Below are 20,742 nucleotides of genomic sequence, written 5' to 3' on the forward strand. Positions count from 1 at the left end.
TTTGTAGTAGAAATAAAATTTTAAAAACATTGACCTCTAAGAAGTTGTGCATGCGTGCGTGTGTGTGTGTGTGTGTGTGTGTGTGTGTGTGTGTGTGTATGTTTTCCAATTACATAGCTCGCTTTAGGGATAAAACATAACAATTCTCCATTTGTGAATAGGGTACAGAATACATTATTAGGACCAGGACATTTTCATTTTTCCATATGTTCTTGATGAATTTTCCTACTTGGTGCCATATCTGAGTGTAATCCTTAATTTTGTTTTGTTTGTTTTAAGTTGTAAAACCTGTAGTTTGGAGGGGAAAGCAAATAGGAAAACATTAGGTGTATGCTGGTAAAGATTTAGCAACTGGCCGTCCAGGGCAGGGGAGAACATAGGCATGATACATTACTCTGCATTAACATTTTCTCTATCACAATCAGCAAAATGCTAAATCAAGCCCTGATTTGTAGCCTTTGCTGATTTCTGAGAAGTAAATGCTCACAATGAAAATTTAACAACCAGATAGTTTGAGTTGGCTCTAGCACACACTTGGAAAACACTTAGGTGTAAGTTAGGTGTAAGTTTGAATTAGATTTTATGAGTGAGTGAGGGATGCAAGTTCTTGGGGGAGGGTACTGATTCAAGGTACTCACTGAAGACTGTGTCCTGTGAGTCCTCTTAGTCTGCCCTGCGCATCAAGGTGGGGGGGCAAGGAGGAAGCTGCAGAAATGTCATGAGTTGAGGGTTGGAGTCTTCTGTTCCCTGCACTGACGGGGACAGTTGGGGTGAGATTTTACAGTTATTTCCATTTATAGAGGGTGGTTCAGGCAATTAATTTGAGGCCCTTGCTCTTTTATTTCTTCTTTCCCTTTAGATGGTTTCACAGCTCTTTAACACCTACTTCAGGAAGGGGAAAGAATTATGAAATTTCAGTTAATCAATTACTGCTGCTATCCCTTAGCAGTGTTTATAGTGGATGGTCATGTGAAGCAGGAAGATGAAACCATTGCTTCAGAGACATTATAGGCCATCTGATTTTTCATTTATGGTTTTTTAAAATCTCTTTTATAAAGATAATTGTAGTACATTTTGTCTCTGTAAGGGAGGATTGAGTACCCAGCTGGTTAGATATATTTAAGGAAAGAAAGGAAAATCACTCTTAAGCAAGCCTGGTAGAGATTTTTTATAAATTTGAGTGGGAACCTGAGAATGCTGCAGTATCCTGGCAAATTAATTAAAGTAAGAGATAAAGAAGTCAGATGTAGTTATTACATAGGATTTTTCAAGATTAAACTGATTGTAGTAGATAAAATGAATTATTTTCTAATAAGCTTTAATATTAATTTTCTAAAGTGGAATGCTTTTGAGACTTTCTTCCCCTTTATGATTAACTTAAAAATAGAAAATAAATTAACATAGCCTGTTGTATGTCTTGTTGCTGTCTGCACCGATAGAGCTGTTGCTCCTGTCCCTGAAATGGAAACTCTATCTCATTATCATTAGCCTGTCAGTATCATCACCAGCTCAAAAAAGCCCCTTTATCTGGTCCTTAATGCTACTAAATGAAAAGCAAGCATGCCTTTTTTCTCTCTATTTGGCCAGTCCTAGCATGTGAGAACAGGGCATGTTGTATGACAGGCATAAGGTCACTTCAGTTTTAGGCTGAGTCTCTGCTGTTTTAAAAAGGTGTAATAAAAATAAACCACCAGTATATAACATATATAGCAACTAACCATTCATGAGAATCTTGCCTGGACTTTCTTGTCATTGTAACTTCCTGTGTTGGGTAAAGGCTGTTCAGCTCATGCCTTTTGCTACCACTCTTAGTCATCCACTTAATTGTCAAAGCTTGAATAGTCTATGAAGATTGGGCAAATTTTTGTTGTTCTTCTTGCCAGTTCAATTATAACAGCATAATGGTAATTTGCCCTCTTTCTCTATGTAGTCTTCTAGCTCTTAGTTCTAGAGGTGTTTAAAATTAGTGTAGCTACTTAATTTTTTTATCAAATGGACCCCTTATCAGGATCAAGAACATCACAAAACAACTCTTTATATTATGGTAACTCAAAACTTGTTCCTTAGGTCATGATTGATATATTGGAAAGGAAAGGTTAAAAAAAAAGAGGCGTTCACTCTTACAGTATACACAATTTTAATAGCAAAACTTTCCTGTACACTGTACTTTATTGTTCCCTTACTCCCCAAGCCCTCCCTTCCCCTGCTCCCTCACCCCAGGTTATGTCCCTCCTCTCCCACCCGTTTCCCCAAAATGGCTCTCAAAGGTGATTTGAACACAATGCATTTGGGCTGCACTTTTGAGTCTCCAGGTTCATTGTTGAAAAAAAAAATGACTATAGCATTCCTTACATGTGAATTTTTATCACTAAGGGAAAAAAGAGTAGTTGAAAAGGGTAGCAGATAGAGCTTTTTAGATGTTTGCATCTTCAATATGAAAGCTCAAACAGTCCTTTTTGTATTTGTTTTGGCCTTATTAGATCATGAATTTGCCTCAGGTTAGGTAGATGTGAATTATTGTTTGTCCAGCTTTCTATGCCTTACCTCTCAAGAAGTTGTTTAGTGAATTAAGATATGAAAACTAGCCCAAAGTAGATTCTCCAGAATGACCTTTAATTGTATTGCTATGTTAGGAAAATGATAATAGTAAGGAGCCTTACACTTTATATAGGTTCAGGGGTGTAGTAAAGCTTTTGTGATTACTATTCTTAGTCTCAGAAAGTAAGCGTTAAAAATTGTGTTCTCAGTAGTTTTAAATTTTAGGTTTAAGACCTCAGTGCTTCAGCAGGGAGGTCTTTTTATTGGAAAGATCAAGGAAAGATTCAAAAAGCCTAAGGCCTACATGGCCTTAGAGTAAGCAGATGGGTTTCCATAATTATTGAAATTGAGAGGTTTAATCAATTTTCTATTCATTAAACTGGCGCAAAAATTAACTTAGACACAGTAGGAAATTATGAATGTTAGTGTAGATTTCTGGCTTAAAAAACAAGTATCGTTGCTTTCAATTGTTGGCAGTGGGTGCTCTCTCTAGCTCAGCTTTATGAATTTATAAATTTACTGGCTTTTTTTCCTTTTCAATAAAGTGATTGAAATCCCATGCAAGCTCAAACTCTCACAAGCTTAAACAATGTATATAAATGATTGTAAACTAGCTCCTGTTATTAGGTGGGTATAACATCCTATCATGAATTTGATTCTGTTTTCAGTGACTATGTAGTAAAAATGATATAAAACTTTTTGTGTGGGAGAAATTAACATAAAAATTTTCATTTGACTTCAGTTAACGAAATACAGAGTTTTGTTGTTTGACAGTAGCCAGTTTGTGAAGAGAGAGAGAGAGAGAGAGAGAGAGCACAGATGAATAACAACCTAATCCTGGTGCTGAAGCATAAAGAGATCAAAATTAAATAGATTCATGCCTTCTGTGGGTCACAGGAAAAGAAAGGCGCCTCATTAGTGAAAAAGGAAAATAGGTATTTGGTTTGGTTATTCACATTCTCTCCATGCACTACAAAAGGCAAAGGAGATCAATAATTTTTATCTTTTTAAGATCCACTTGAAAAGTCTCTCTTGGTGGTCTTTGCAAATCCTATTCCTCAGAGGCCACAGAACCAGTTTTTCCTATTCAGTTCTCAGAATTTTACCTGTGGATAGCTCATTTGCTTTCTGTGTCTTGTGGGATGTCTACGCTGTTTCTTGAGAAAAAATCAGTTTAAACTAACTAATTTGTGATCAAAATTATTACAAATATTCCTGTTATTCATCGCCATACAAGAAACCTTCATTATGCCTAGAGCAACTCTTGTCATGATCAAAAACAACAAAACAACCATATTTGCCCCTTAGGTGTTATTTTATCAGTCAGGTTCTGATCCTGCTTTTTGGGACCAGTGTTTCCTTGTAAAATCAGTTTCTGCCCTTGCACACGCACAGTGTATAGTTTAGGAAGAAATGAGGGTGATGTCTGCCTGCTGCACATCAGTTGAGCAGGATGGAAGCTTAGGAGAGTAAAAAAAAATATGGCTTTACCATATTAATGTAACTTTCCAAAAGGCAATTGTATTGTACCGTAATTTATAATCTTCTTGTTCCTTTAGTGACTTAGAAAAAAATTGTAAGGGAGGGGGAAAAGGAGAGAGGTATACAAGCCTATCTTGCTCCAAAAGACTATAATGGTTAAACATACTACAATTGCATGGGATGGTATAGTCTGACATTCTATTTTCCTGATAGGATAGACCGTCCTTATTGAAGAATATTATGCCTATGGACAATTTAATTGAAGAATAAAAAGGAAAGTTTTGAGGGGGTTAGGGGGAGAGGATCTGGACATCTATGCATAAACCATTTCCCAGGCAGCAAATGCCAGTGGTTTAAAAAAAAAAAAACCCAAACAAACCACACTTTCAAATCAGGTCAGTGATTTGATCCTGCAGTTGCGTGTGATTATAGATACATCATATCTTGTTTACAAGAAAATGTTAAAATGTGAATTTGGAATTGGCCTCTGAAACCCAAATTTCCTACCAATTGTTTTTTTTTTAATCAAAACTGAAGTTAAAACAACAATAGTTAGGTAAGCCTTTTCTCTGTGAAAAGTTTGACACCATTAGCTCCCAGTAATCATTAAATTGTTTAAAACTATATTAACACTCTAAATTATTGGGTTATTCTTTTTAAAAACAATTTAGCTGTGTGTATGGCAACCTAATGTTCAGATACTATTGAATCTAACACACCAGTGTATGTTGGTACATATAACTGTCCATATCCACCTTACTTTTGCCTGTTTTTGTTAACTTTAATTAACCTGGTTTGTTTTGAGTCATTCAAATTCTGTAATGTTTGAATTTTCATTGCCTTGTACCATTGGTACCATGGTGTTACTGTGTGGACACATAGGCATATGTATTTTTCCTGACTGACAGGTTATTTTTAAGTAACACACTTGCCTTTATTTTCAGAATGCTTTGTTGTTAAATTAATATTTTTTTTTGGTTTTCATTCTTGAACATAAAACTCAGTATTTTAAAGAAGTGATTTTTGATAGTCGATTTGTATTCTAACACATCTTGCTAGCCAGTTATTTAAAATGTTCTTTAAAGACTGAAAAACAGACAAAAAGAAGGGTATAGAGTTTAAACCCCTCTCTTGGGACAAGTGGTCATTATGTGAATTAGCCTTCTGGCTAGATTAAGAATGTCATGGGATTATGGCATTGACTCATTTGTGGATTCCTCCTTGTTATACCTCCCTCCCCCTAGTTAACCTTGGTTTTTCATTTACACTTAAATGTAAGATTGAGTATATTAGTGTTGAAATGCCACTTTACCACTCCATTTTAAGTAACTGTCTAAATTTCACAAAAAGATTTGTAAAAGTAAAACCAGAGACCTTAATGATTTAATGTAATTATTTAGTATGGATTTAACTGTAATGAGACCATTTGGTCATCAGTTGAATTCTTTGTTTAAGCATCTGAACCAAGCCCATTCAAATGATATAAAGTGTTCTGAATTTGTAATGTGAGCTCTGGCATATACCCACTAACCTAGGCAATGACTGTGGATAGACTTGGGCAAAAAGGCTTTTAAATGGGCCATATCTCATTAGACGCAGAATTCCACTTACATGTGACTGTTGATTATATATCTGAGTCAATATCAAATTATAATCACATATGAAATCTTTCATTAAGTCTTCCTTTATAGTTAGTGAGCCAGCTGTAATCCATGAGATCAGATAGCCACAGTGGAACAGATTATGATCTGTATTCTTTCATGCTCACTTCTTTTCAGACCGTTTTCAGTAGAAAAAAGTAGCACATTGGAGACTTTAGTATAAATGTTTACACATGATGGTATGATTACATAACATGTAACATCTTACATTATTTTGAAGTGAGTATTTTTAGATTTCCAAATAGGAGTGCAAAGTAATGTAATCATTGCTTCTTTTAACACTTAAAATATGGTTCCATTTAAAAAATAAAAATAAAAAATACTTCACCACTTCAAAAACTATGTCTCCACTTGTTTTGGAAAATTAGGCTTAATGTCACCATTTGTAAAAATTAGTTATGTATTTAGCCCCCTACAATTTAAAATAGGTTACTTATCTGATGTAATTTTTGATGACTTGTAGGTTATTATACTTCACATTCTTTATATGGCAGCTGCTGACACTTGCACTGTCCATAACCATTAATGATGATGAAGGGTCCTTCATGGGTGGGTTCATATTCATTATATGGTCCTTGGTCTGACATATTTGACATATGGAGTCGTGTTTGGGATCGGAGTTGCCTGTGGTTCTGAATCATTGAGCACTGCCTAATTCTTCTTAAAGTAGGAGGGCAGCATTTCCTGGAGATGAACACTATAAAAATAATAAAAAAGAAAGAAAACAATAAAGCCATTGTTCCTGTAATTACTCGCTGAGTGAAGATGGCATTGTCTGGTTCAGGAAAGTGTTCATCAGTAGTAACTGCTATGCCTGCAGTAGTTGGGATTTCTTTGTCTCCCACATGGTAACTTGATGAGCTTATTCTTTTTGTGTATTCAGTGGTTGGATCTTTGTAACTTGTAGCCATGGCAGTGACAGTAGTTGATAAATTCCAGCAAAGCTGAAATCCATAAACTGCATCTAGAATATCCTCTCCCTGGGTGTGGTCTGGGCTGTGGCACAGTATTGAGTGCTCCCACCGACCTTGGAAACCACTCAGCCATGTGGCCAGTGCACAGATTTTGGGGCTGCATTCCCACAGATTGCCAGAGAGGCCAACTGTAGTTAAGGATCTGAGAGAATTTAAGATCTTGGAATCCAGGCTGTGGAGCTTGTTGTTATCCATTAGAAGTACTTTAAGATTAGGCATGGTCTCAAACACTGTAATGTCGATGGCTTTGATTTCATTTCCAGTCAAATCAAGCTTTTCTATGGTGCCCCAGGTCCACTCCATCCCACATGTCAAGTTGCTAATTTTATTCCACTGTAAGAAGAGCGTGTGCAGACTGCTTAGCCGTAGGAAATGAGCAAAATTAATCTTTGTCAGCTGGTTGTGCTCTAGGTGAAGCTCTCTCAGTTTGATTAATCCTGCAAATCCATTGCGTGCCAAACTTCGCAAACGATTTGTGCTCAAATCCAGAAACTCCAGACTACGACAGTCCCAGAAAAGGCGAACAGGGATGGTCCGCAGGGAATTGGAGCGCAAATGTAAGGTTTGCAGCTTCCGAAGGCCATAGAACAATTCTGGATGCAGAGATGATAACTGATTAAAAGACAGGTCCAAATTTTGCAGGTTAAGCAGTTGACTAAAAGTTGTGTTTGGCAAGTAAGATATTTTGTTGGAACTTAGGATTAATTCCTTAAGTTTATAGAGTCCTTGAAAAGAATCTTCTTTAACTGTTGAAATTTGATTATGGTCTAAGTGGAGCCAAGTAAGTTGACTGAAGCTTGCAAATTGATCCCTTTCAAGTTCAGAAATGTGATTGTGCCTCAGTGACAAACCTAGAGAGCCCTTGTCAGTGTTGTTTGGCACTGAGTGAAACCCCTGAGAGTCACAGTAAAAGAGCAGCTTCTCGCAGCGGCATTTTGGTGGACAAGCCATGCCCAAGGCAGGCAGCATTTTTAAAACCACACTCATTGCATATAGCGCTGCCAGCATAGGAGCCCCTAATGGCCACTTGAAATGTAAGCCTGCAGAATATAATTTAAGGAAACAACAAGATAGGATATTTTTTATCAGATCATATGGACCAAAAAAGATAAGCACAACATCATGGTGAAAGCATATAACTTACTGTTCATGCACTGCAGAACATCTAATCCTCATAGTCTAAAACGAAACTTATCCTTTTTAAAAAAATGGCTAAGGTAGCCCCTGTACTCACTCAGCCTTGCTATTTGAAAATAGCAAATCCAAAAATATATTCGAATGGTTTCATTTTTTAAATTTTAACTCCCTGGCTTTTTAAAAAAAGAATGCTCACTGCTTAAGATTTATAAATGCATAAACTTACCCATTCTTTTGAGCACATTGGAGGTTGCATTCAGTCGTAGACTCAAAGCAGTGAGTCTGAAAAAGGCTTGAACATTCAGTCGCCTTTGAATAATTTACTCTTTTTCAGTATCTTAGGATATCAGGGTAAAATTGAATCCACCAGGCTTTTTTTCCCCCTTAGGATATTCCTTTTGAATTCATTGGCTTGATTTTCTGTGACAGCTCTGTAATTCTTGAATCAGTACTGAATATAAGTTTTATTTTTCTCCTTCTGCGTCTGTTCGGCTGTTTAATTGAAGCTTTGGTCTTTCTTTTGCACAGCTGTTAGTTCTCTTAGTCTTAACTTGTTGATGGCAGATGGGTAGCTTATTGCAGCGAGAAGCTCCTGTAGTAGCATGAGTGCATTTACTGAAAAGCTTTTCCGAGAAACGGTACAAGAATGGATTTGCTTATGTGCTGCGACCACACAGAACTGTATATAGGCTGACGTCACATGGTGACGTCTCTTTTGTTTGGGTTTTCCAGAATCTTTACAGTTATAAAGCATTGTGCTGCATATTGTGATCGTGCAAGATCCCTAATAAATTTTTTTATTTTAAAGAAAGAATGGTTGGGGGGTAGGGTGGGATGGTGGTGGGGAATACCCCCAGCAGAAAAATATGTTGTATTCCTTTAGTATAGGAAATAGGAATGAGTCTTATGATAAAGGCAGCATTCATGAAGGCCACATAGCTGTGAGCTGGAATAACAAAGTGAGGATTTTTAATGCTTGCTAAAGCCAGTATTAGATAGCATCCTCTGCATAAAAAGATAGCTTTAATGGGAATGAGCCTACACAATTTGTGTAGTAATATGGAGAAATTCAGACCATTCAAGGTGGTAGCTGCTGTTTTATTCTTCTCAATCTCAATTCTGTTGTCATACTTTAAAATGAAAAGTATAAAAATAATTTGTCTTGATAGATACTGTTAGTAAGTTAAGTAGTCAGAGTCCTTCAAATCTTAAAAATCCTAATCTAAGAATAAAGGATAGCAAAAGCAGTTTGCTAAAAATGAGACATTTAATCACTTTGATACTTGAGATTTGGGAGATAACTTTTCCTTTAGCAAAGCATATTTTTCTGCTTCCCCCTCCATCCTTTCTAACAATAACATGCTGGGCTTTAATGAAAAATACTGCTAAATTTATCCTTTATTTGATGTGGTGGTGGGAGGAAAGGGGTGGGTTGACTCAGTAGTTTTAATACCATAGACCCTCACATTTTTAGAGCGGAACAGAACTGTTTAGGACAAATAAAAGGACTTAACTTAGTTTTATCTTAGTCATTTGTGTTTACCCCAGAATCTTACAAATTATTTAAAATGGTGATCTCAAGGGATGGGGGAGGAGGGGAGGGGGAATATAGCGCTGGAATAATAGGGCATTTGCACATTTAATAGCTCCCACTGGCAGAATTCTACAGATGGAAGAGCTTACAGAACTGTCTTTGTGCTTAATACTGGCTGTTGTTGGAATCTCTAATGAACATAAGGGAGTACCCACATTTAGAGAGAATTTTTTAATGTGGCAGTTTTTCCTTAATGTAAGCCATTTTGGCTTGTCCATTTGTTTCTCTCTATTATTGAATAATGATAATTATACATATTTATATGGCACTTTAATGTTGGGGTTCTTTTTCCATAATTAATGAGGTAGTCATGTATTATCCCCATTTTAGAGATAAGGAGACTGAGGCTGAGAGAGGTAAAGTGACTTGTTTGCTGTAGATGATAGAGCCAAGGCACAAACTCAGGTCTCTTGATTGAGTCCACTTTTTTCTCTCATGAACTGTATCTTTTCATTGGCTAGACCTTAGTTTTTTAAGAAGGCATAAATGCAAATACTATTTCAAGGACAAATAATGTGTTTCTTGCTCCACTTAATCCTCCCTGCTTGCTTCCCCTGTACCTCCGCTGTTTTTTAAAAAAGGATTAACAATGTTTTTTGTCTTGGCCCTGGAAAGGAAATTGTAAGTTTAGGATTTCAAAAACCAAACTATTTATATATGGGACTCTGATTTTATTCAACTGGAGTTAGTGGAAATGAATTTAGGAATCAAGGTACTTGGGTTCTGTCCCAAACAAGCTATATAACACTGGGCAAAGTCATTTTATCTCTTGGGGGATTAGAGCTGGTGATCTGTGTTATTCTGTGACTATAGGCAAACATAGCGATGATGCCTTCTGATGAGTGTTTTTCTAGGTAGTGTTAATACAAAATCCACCACTTTCTTTCTTTTTCTAATCTTATTTTTCTGGTAATTTTTTGTTTTTATGTCACTTTGATTTCTCAGTATATCCCTCCATGCAAAAGCTGTCCCTATAACAAAGATTAAACAATAAAATCAATTCCGTTTAACCAGCTAAAACTTCTCCTACAATGTATGCAGTCTTCTATATCCATAGTCCTGCATATCTAAAAAGATTGGGGAGGGAGATGCATTTTCTCAAGAGCTAAGCTTGGTAGTTATAATTAAACAATCAATGTTCGGTTTCTTTCTCCTTCCCTCTTTTCTTTCTACTTTGTTTTAGGTACTGTATATATTGCTTTCTTCTTTCTGTGTTGTTTTATATAAATCTTGCCGTGCTTCTCTCAGTTATCCATATTTACAATTTCATAATTTATAATTTATAGTTTTTTATGGTATAGTACTATTCTGTGGTACATCTGCATACCAGAATTTGTTTAGCCATTCCCCCAATTGATAGGCATCTACTTTTTTTCTTGTTTTTCCTGCCACAGAAGTATTTTTTGTGAGTGTTTCAATGCGTTTGCTTTTAATGAGACAACAAACATTTGATAAATATTGCTTATTGAAATTGAATCTATGAGTCCTTTCTCTGAACCATATAGAACCTTCTATCCAAAAGTCTAGATAGATTATACTTGGCTTTGCTCTTCATTCTCCAAGAACGGATAATTTTTCTAAAAGTTCCCTTCCTGCTTTAGGAAGCAGTTTTTCCTGTTTCTCTTGTCAGAAGACAGGAGAAACCTGCTTCTTTCTCTACCTTCTGAAGAATGAAGTTCTTAAAGCTAAGGCAAGATTTTATCAGCTATGCTGCTTTTTGGTAGAGTGAGCACTCCAATAGCTGTTCAGATAATGGAAGTCCTCAATTACTACTTTATCATCATGGTGCCAGGATTCTAGAATTTCTTATCTAATTACTCCTATGTAGGCTGTCTCTTTTTTATACTTTTATGACACTTCTACTTCTCTTTCCAATCATCCTCATACAAATTATTGTTTTCATGTTTTCCCTTTCTGATTTTTGGAGTCCCTCCCTCATCATGAGGGAATTCCCTTACCTTAATATATAGTATTTTACCACCCCCTTTTTTCTACATACCTTTCCAGAGCCATGAACTCCATTTTACAAAGCTTTAGTGATACTTGTTAACTTGAATGTTCCTCCTTGTATTAGGCTCTCTTAAGTTCACCCATACTGTGTGTCCTTGTGTTTAGACATCTGAGGTGGGGTTTTTTTGTTTTTGTTATTTGTCTTTTTATTTACTGGGCTTTTGAACTGATAATCTTCCTGGTTTGTACTTGTCATTTGTATGATGGCGAGTTAAATGATGGCTTCACATGTGCACTTACGCTCACGTGTGCAAACGCATATACACATACACACTTTATTGAGAGAAGTTGAAAGAGACTCATGGTGAATTTTCTCCCTGTCTCTTTTCAGTATAAAACGTACTTAGGTTCTCAGGACTGAGAAAACATTTCTTACCAACTCTTATTAATTTGTATTCCATCTTTGGGTAAATTAGTCCATCATTTCCCTATTTTAAGGATTGCACAGAGATCCAAATCCTGTTCTTAGATACTTTCTTACTGGAATGTTTTATTTTTCAGCTTCTCCTTTCCCTTCAGTAAATAGCAGTTATGAAAATATTCTCTGTGCCTCTGAAGATCTTTAGCTTCTTGTGCAGGACTTCATAATCCTGAGCATTGGTTTTAGATTTATCTATCTAGCTATCACTGGCCCTACATGGATCACCAGTTAGGGGTAGCATTTGTCAGGTTTGACAAGTCTTCTGAAGGTACCTGCCACTTCCTGTACATATGCCCTAGGAAGACAGCAGACCTCTCTTTTTCATGTATCTCAGTAATAAGTCACCAACCAACTACTACCACTCATCATTTCCATCCCCTGACCATTACTGGATAACCTTTTTCAGGGTGCTACCTGTGGAGCCATGCCACCTTTCATTGGATCCATCTTCTGAGCAGATCTAGAGACTGCCATCTAAAGCAGTAGTGCTCAGACTTCATTCAGAGTGTCTTTCTTTCTTCCCATCTGTGTCTTTCTTCTACTGTTTGACACTCTGACATCAGTTGGTATTCTCTTCCTTCATATGCTTTTTCTTATTCTCTCTCTCTCTCTCTCTCTCTCTCTCTCTCTCTCTCTCTCTCTCTCTCTCTCTCTCTCTCTCTCTCTCTCTCTCTCTCTCTCTCCCCCCCTCCTCCCTCCCCCCCCCTTGTGAGGCAATTTGGAGTTAAGTGACTTGCCCAGGGTCACACAACTAGTAAGTGTCATGTGTATGGTCAGAGGCCAGATTTGAACTCATGTTCTCCTGACTCTAGGCCGGGTGCTCTATCTACTGTGCCACCTAGCTGCCGCCTTATATTCTCTTAAAAGTATTTCTGCTCCTTCAAGGACCAGGTCATTCTTCCTTATCTCCAGAGAGTCTGGAGTGTAGGAGAGGCGGCTTCAGTTTCTGTACCAGGAAGGAGATCAACTTTGCACTTTGTACGTAGATAGTGGCTAATTGGCAGTGACAAATCACAGTGATAATAACTCTCTGCAAGTCACTGCAAAATTCTCTTGCCTACATAATTGATGGAAACAGAGGGTTATTTTTATTGGGGACAGCCTTCTCCAAGTTGGAGCCATTGAGTTAAAAATGCCAGCTTTGCCACTGAAGTACCTGTGGGACCTTGGGCAAGTCACTTAAACTTCAGATGTTTCAGTTACTTCATCTGTAAAATCAGAAGTTGGATGAAATGGTCAATAAGATCCCTTCTAACTCTAAATCTGTGAACTTTTTTCTGCTTTTTTGTTTGACTGGCAAGTAGCAGATTTCTGATGGGCCCTAGTGCAAACAGATGTTTTCCTCATTTGTACTCTGACAAGGTCTCAAGCAGTAATAAAAGCTATGTTATCAATATTGGACTTCTAGACACAAAAACTTGGATGCGAGTCCTGCCTTAGACACTTAGAAGCTTTCTGGCCATGGGCAAGTCTCTTAACCTCTCTGCACCCTAGTTTCCTCATTTGGAAAACAGGGATAATAATAGCATCCGCTTCACAGGGTTCTTGTAATGGTCAAATGAAATAAATCATATAAGGCACATTGCAGATTGTAAAGTGCTCCTTAAATGTTAGCTATAATGTTTATATTATTATTATTATTATTATCATTGCAATTATATTATAAAATTATCATATTATTAATTATATTATTAATATAATAGTAATAACACCAGTGTACCGAGAATAATGATTTGTTTACCTTGTTCACTGGAATAAAAATATTGGCATTTTTTATCTTTAATGATCTATGGACTAGTACATAGGTGAATTAGCTGATTTTGACAAAGCAGTATAAAGTCCTTTTTTGTAACTGGCAAAATGTGTTTCTAATTTTTGTATCATATGATACTGGAACATAGATATCCATGACTTCAATCTGTTTCGTTTAAATTTTGGCTTGCCTGCTTTAGTGGTCAGTGCCACCTGCATTTCCAGCAGTTAGGGTATGAATATTTCTGATTTGTTCCTCTATATCGTGCTTCTTTATGGTGCCAGGATACAATGGCGCACAATTTGCCCTGCTGTCTTCAATGTCAAGTTGGTCACCACAGTGGTTTCAGATAGGGTCAGCTTATAACCCTGTGCCACCTCATCTATTTCTTAGATTCATAGGAACTATTTCATCACACTGATTGGAGTGCTAACCCAATCAGTGGTATTGCCAGAACATAATTGGCAGCTATTTTGAGGTTCCTGCAAATCTGCATCATAACTACAATAGCAGCATCAAGTGCCATGAGTTGTTGTTGTGGTACATCCCTTTGCCTGGCTTTCCCTTACTTTGCTGTTGTTCCCACCCCCTATTTGATGCATTATATTATTGTCAGTAGGGAGAAGCAACATGGTATAGTGCAGAGGTACTTAACCTTTTCTGTCATGGACCAGACTTTGCCAGTCTGAAGCCAATGAGGATCTTTTCTCAGAATAATGCTTTTTTTAACATAAAACAAAATGTATAGGATTACAAAGGAAACCAGTTTTCCTGAAATAAGGTTATCAAAAATTTTTTTTACAAGTTTACAAACCCCAGGTTAAGAATCCTAGAGAGTCCATCTAAGGTGGAGTCCAAGTGACCTTCTGATTGCCCTGACACATGCTGGCTTTGTGGCCTGAGCAAATCACTTAGCTCTCAGTGCTTCCTGAAATTCTCTAAATCTAGGTTGCAGCACAGATACTGATCTGCATTGCTTAGAGGGAGTTTCTTTACCAGGAATTGCCAGTGAAGTGAAATCTTCACAAGTCTAGTGAACAAACATAACAGATACACATGGAATGGGTTAGAGAACAATAAATTATTGTTTTGCTAGAAGTTATATTTTATTATTGTTTCAATAGAAATAATAGTTTGGATTTTAAGGTTTCATTCAGTAACTTTCATGTTGTGTTCATATTTGTTGAGGCTGAAGTTGAAGCTTAAATACTTTGGCCACATAATGAGAGACAGGACTCATTAGAAAAGCACTGATGTTGAGAAAGATTGAAATAAAAAGAAAAGGGGCCGGCAGACAGTGAGATGGGTATAGTATTATGGAAACGATGAACGTGAGCTTGGACAGAGGACAAGAGATTCGTGGAGGATATAAGGGCCTAGTGTGCTGTGGTCCATGGGATCACCAAGGGTCAGATACAACTAACCAACAACAATAAAATTTGAGACATGTTGATGTGCGTAAGCTCGATCTTCTGCTCACTGAACCTGAGATAACTAGTTCCATATAGTGAAGATATGCTGAAGAGTAAATTGTTTTAAAGGCACTGGAAATAGATATGGGTTTGTGAAAACCTGGAAGGGTATGAGGTTCTTATTCTCTCCCTTTTTTCACTCCCTCCTGATTATCTCACTTCTTTTGTATTGGAATAAATTAAAACTATGTTAAGTTATATTGTCATAGTGCTATTTAAAATAATTTTTGTAGATAGGAGATACTGCCCAATACAGTTATTTTTTCACACATCCAGGGAAGTTTGTAGCACTCACAGTGGCATCACAGTATGCAAAGCTTCTCCTCTTTCAACCAGTAGTTACTTGGATAGCCTCACTTCTCTCGGTTTCAGATTGAAAACACATTTTGAACAACTTTGCTATTGGCTTCTCTTTCTCCTGTTGATGAGGATTATTTTAGTAGATAATTTCTAAGGTCCTTATTCATGAATTGTGAACTGAGTTCTGTCCTCATCAGAGTCAGCAGAATAAGATGTCATCTAAAGTTTAGGGGCAGTGGAGTAGATGGGGGCTCAGCTCAACTCTGCTTATATGCAACCATTGCTCAAAGTGATAACACTTTCAAATGATCATAATATGATGTTGTGGACACTAACAATATACTTATTCTAGAATTGCTTCCTGTTGAGGTAACATAAGCAAAATTTAGTTTTCAATTTCTAAAGAGACATGGAAGAGTTTAAAATGGTTACACAACTTGAAAGTAGAAAACTGTTGGTAACATAATTGTATAATACTCTGAATGATGGTATTTTCATAAAAAAGCAAAGAAACAGTTCAATAGTTTTACTTAATGTAAGAGTCTAATTCATTATAATAGTAGTACTACCATTAAGTAATGAAAAGCTTGCCACATTCCTTACTTAACCTACGAAATAAATACTGACCTACACCTGTGTCAGAAACTGCCTCAGGGAGTTTTTCCGTAGAGGAATACATTATCCCTGCTTCTGGTAGTGTTGGTCTTTAAGCAATCCTCTTGTGACAACTGCAGAACTTTTTCCCAAAAAATTTGCTATGTGGCAGCATTAGTTAGTAGAGTAGGGAGTGACCCTGGATCAGAGCAAGGAATTTACAAAGATACCCAGAACTGGCATCTATGTGTGATTCTCAGGGGCATGCTTAGTTTTCTTCAATGTTAGAACCTGTGTTACTGAGGAAAAGATACCATGGCAGCATCCAAAATCACTTCGTCTGACTTAACGTGTTCTGAAGAAAAGATGTCCCTCTTTGTTTCAGTATCTGATTATCTATTCAACAAGTTGGAAGTCACCTTAGTGATATAAGATGTTCAGTGTAGGTTACATGTTCTAAGTATGGACTATCTCCCTAACCTATCAGATGGGTGGCCTGCTCGTATTTTAAAAATGCACTTAGAAAAGATGAAAATGTTTTAAAAAAAATCAGAGTTCTTCAGTCTAGTCAGAGATGAATGTGTGAAAAAGGATGTAGGAGCTTTGACTTTGTTGTCTTCTTCTGGTTGTATATTTTGATCTTCTTTGTCACCAAAGTAAGATAACATAGTCTGACTCTTTTTGCGCTGCTTGCTCATGATCCTGGCCAATTACTTGAGTTTTAAACTCTTTGTTAAGGTAAGAGTCTGCTTCCAATGTGGAGAATGTACTGTCCCAAGCTTCAGGGGTTTGTACAGCTGTTTTCAGAGATACTTGTAGGGACCTGTAAATTTTCAGTTCTTGCAAGGTGGTATGATAAGGGGCGCGAGGTGTTTACTCCTTTCCTGGCCTGTGACCACTAGTACTCCTTTCTGTCCTGTAGCTGTGAGGAGGGTTTCCTCTCCACAGCCACTACAAACTCCTCCATGCCAGCGCTCTTCCTCACCCCAGTACCGCCACCCAGAACTGCGACCCAGATCCAAACACGGGCAAAGCAAGAGATTCCTGCCTCCACACTGGCAAAGAGATCCCTGCAATCCCTCTCTGATCAGCCACGGATTCCCCCTCAGTGTGTGGACCAGAAGCTTGGGGAGCAGCAGCCCCCCCTCTCCCCCCCTTGGGGAATGAAGCTGAGACCCCCTCCTTCCTGTCTCAGCACCGACAGAAACAGATTTTCCCCCTGACCTTTCAAGTTGTCTTTGGCATTAGTGGATTGAGGAGTCTGGAAACCTCCACAGCTGCCCGAGATTCAGTCCTCTGAGGCCTGCTCCAGGTTCGCTGTGCTGCGTTCCCAGCCCGGCGCGATACACCTTTCTGATCAATCATCCAGGTTGTCTTGGGCTGGAAATTTGTTTCACTCTGTCTTTTTGTGGGCTCTGCTGCTTCAGAATTTGTTTAGAGCCATTTTTTAAGAGTATTTAGAGGTGTTTGGAGGAGAGCTCAAGCAAGTCACTGCTTTCACTCTGCCATCTTGGCTCTGCCCCTCCTTACTATTACTTGTGGTTGACATTTGGTCTCCCAACTCCAGAGACCCTTCTCCTTTGTCATCTCTGCCCCCTGCCTTCGATGGCTTCCTTCATGTCTCAGCTAGTGTCACTTTATACAAGACACCTTTCGTAGTCTTTCTTTTCTTTTCTTTTCTTTTAATTTTTTAGTCATATTTTCTGTTTCTTACATCACCGTAGTTATTCCAATATTCCTCTCCCTTCCAGAGAGCCGTCCTATACAACATAGTGTTTTTTGTTAGAGGGAGAAAAAAAGTCAGCACAAGTGATTGATACATTGAAAAAGACTGAAAACATGCAATGTGTAACAATCTGAGGACCTCCAACCTTGAAGGCCTATGTGAAATCACAGCAAAACTGGAAGAAATAAAAAATAATAATCAGAACATATTATGTACAGTGATAGGCTAACAAAACCAAGAACACAAAAGATATAGAGGAATACTTTCAAAACTATAAAATAACCCTATATATAATAATCTCAAAATATTAAATGACCCAATCAAAGAAAAGGAAATAGATCTAGGTGTAAAGAAACTACCAAAGGAAAAAACTCTTGATCCTGACAGTTTCACAGGAGAATTCTACTGAACTTTTAAAGAGCAATAGTGTCTATAGTTCTCAAATTATTCTCAAAAATTGAGAAACAAAGAACCCTACCCCCATCCTTTTGTTAGACAGATATAGTTTTAAACCCTAAACCAGGGAAAGATAAAACACAGAAAGAAAGCTATAGGCCAATATCATTAATGAACATTTTAAAATTTTTAAACAAAATCCTATTAAACAGACTATAGCAGTTTATCTTTTTTTTTTTTAATAGTTTAAGAAATCATCCATTATGTTGAAGTGGAATTTATACTGGGGATGCAAGCATGGCTCAGGATTAAGAAAATGACATAATGAATCCCATTCAAAACCCAAACCGCAAGATCATTTCAGTAGACGCAGAAAGAGAGCCCTTGAGAAAAGAGCCTCACTTACACTGTGGTGGAAGAATAGGCGCGCCAGTACATTGTTAGTGGAGCTGTGAAATGGTACAGCCATTTGGAAAGCAAATAAAGCGAACAAAATGTCTGTGTCCTTTGAACCAGAAACTCCATTACTGGGCTCTATACACTATACTTTGTCTGTACTTTGTACATGGTTGTTTACATGCTGTTTTTCCCAGTAAACTGAGCTCTCCTGGAAGTATTTGCTTTTTTGGCATTCCCAGTATTTCACACCGTGCCTGGCACAAAGTGAGCATTTAATAAATACCTTTTGGGGGCTGAGGGGAGAGGATCATATGTAAGGAGCACCTTAAAGAGGAGTGCAGTCATTGAAATAAAGCAGTGCCCTTTCGGGGGTGGGGAGAGTGGGCCTGAAGCAGAAACTTCCTCTGGAACAGTGGCTAGCTCTCAATATGAAAAAACTTCTCCAGAAACATCTCTAAAAACCTCTTCAGAACAATTAGAAGAGGCAGAAAGGTGGTAATTATGGTCATTAAGCTGCATGGAATACTGTAGGCGCCGCCGCGCGCCCCCCCCCCGAATTATAATGGAGTTTGAGTTTCCCTCCTACCTGTCTTTTGGTACCTTTATACATGAGATCATGTTATAAGCTTTCAACTTTGTGGTGTTGCTTTAAGTATTTTAGTGTAATAAATGATTGTTAACCATTAAGGAATGTGAGAGATGATCTCTTAGAAGTGAAGCCTCCTCAGGGGATCAGTGGTTCTTGTTAATAGTTCTTGATTGTTGCTTTCAAAACCCTCCCCTGCTCAGACCCTGGTTTTTTTTTAAGCTTACTTTCTTCTCTTTCTTTCTTTCTTTTTTTTTTAATTTTTAGGCAATTGGGGTTAAGTGACTTGCCCAAGGTCACACAGCTAGTAAGTGTCAAGTGTTTGGTCTGAGGCCGGATTTGAACTCCTGTCCTCTTGACTTCAGGGCCAGTGCTTTATCCACTGCACCACCTAGCTTCCCCTCAGACACTGTTTTTAAGTACTTAGCAGAAAGAATAGCCCTACCTCAACTGCTTGCCCTTGAAAAGCTTCCTGCCTTTTCTTGTCTCTGGGCAAACTTGTGTCTCTGTGAATAGATTGTATCCCCTGAAAGCCCAGTCAGTGGGATAAGGGGAAGGGGGGGGGGTTAGGAAGGAGGAGCTTGGTTAGGGTATACATAAGCCTTTACTTCCATAAGGAACTCGTACTCTCCTGGCCCGCAGTAGTGACTAGGAGAGGTACCCTTGCTCATGAGAAAGCAATAAACTCCTTTCCATTTTCGAGGTATCTAAGTCTATGTTTTTGTTTTTGAGTAAGTGGTCTCCATCCCACACAGGAATGATACTGGTGCTGATACTTCTTAGACATTTGCTTGATATTAGTAATGGGTAAGTTAGTGGTGAATATGGTGTTTTATAATGCAGCCATCCCATAGTCTGGATTCTTTATAACTTGGTTAAACATGGCATTTATTCAGGATGTATGCCACTGTATCCTATAGCCACCATGTAATTAGGCTTTTTTGTTGTTGTTTTTGTTTTGGTTTGGTTTTTGGTGAGCCATTGGTGAAGGAGTACCAAAAAAGTAGGGAAGGGGTAGAAATGGTTTCTTAGTAGAGAAAATGGTGTCATGAAATTCCTTTCTGGGCGCTGTGGAACATTCGATTTATAGCCTGATTTGTGAGAAGAGAGCTCAGAAGATCATCAAGTAATACTTTTAAATGTCACTTTCTAAAACTGTAAAGGGGTAAGGGTGGTAGGAATAGTGTATATATGGCATTACTCACGTGTAGACTGGGATTTCTGAATTTTAAGGATACAGCCTGGTGATAGCAACGTTTTAACTTTAAGATTTACTGAGCCTACAGTATTCATGCAGCTTAATGACCATAATTACCACCTTTTTGCCTCTTCTAATTGTTCTGAAGAGGTTTTTAGAGATGTTTCTGGAGAAGTTTTTTCATATTGAGAGCTAGCCACTGTTCCAGAGGAAGTTTCTGCTTCAGGCCCACTCTCCCCACCCCGGAAAGGGCACTGCTTTATTTCAATGACTGCACTCCTCTTTAAGATGCTCCTTCCATGTGATCCTCTCCCCCCAGCCCCCAAAAGGTATTTATTAAATGCTCACTTTGTGCCAGGTACTGTGTGAAATACTGGGAATGCCAAGACAAAGGCAAAAGGGCTTCTTGCCCTCAGGAAGCTTAAATTCAAATAGGATACAAAATGTGCGAAATAGTTATATACCAGACAGATCAAATACAATTATTGACCTTGGGGAAGA

General features: G+C 37.9%; 2 protein-coding genes across 2 annotated transcripts in view; one reads left to right on the forward strand and one right to left on the reverse strand.

The window, feature by feature from the left end:
- CTNNA1 (catenin alpha 1) overlaps positions 1-20,742 on the forward strand; it is a 154,255-nt gene that overhangs the window by 78,743 nt on the left and 54,770 nt on the right. The window lies entirely within an intron of this gene.
- LRRTM2 (leucine rich repeat transmembrane neuronal 2) lies at positions 5,396-8,426 on the reverse strand. The gene is made up of 2 exons (XM_021005075.2): positions 8,019-8,426; positions 5,396-7,695 (listed from the first exon to the last, which is right to left on the reverse strand). The coding sequence occupies exons 1-2, from the start codon at positions 8,020-8,022 to the stop codon at positions 6,149-6,151; spliced, it is 1,551 nt and encodes a 516-aa protein (XP_020860734.1). The 5' UTR covers positions 8,023-8,426; the 3' UTR covers positions 5,396-6,148.

The sequence above is a fragment of the Phascolarctos cinereus genome, unplaced genomic scaffold (genome assembly GCF_003287225.1).
Source record: "Phascolarctos cinereus isolate Bilbo 61053 unplaced genomic scaffold, phaCin_HiC Scaffold_2;HRSCAF=192, whole genome shotgun sequence".
In the NCBI taxonomy this organism is placed as follows: Eukaryota; Metazoa; Chordata; class Mammalia; order Diprotodontia; family Phascolarctidae; genus Phascolarctos; species Phascolarctos cinereus.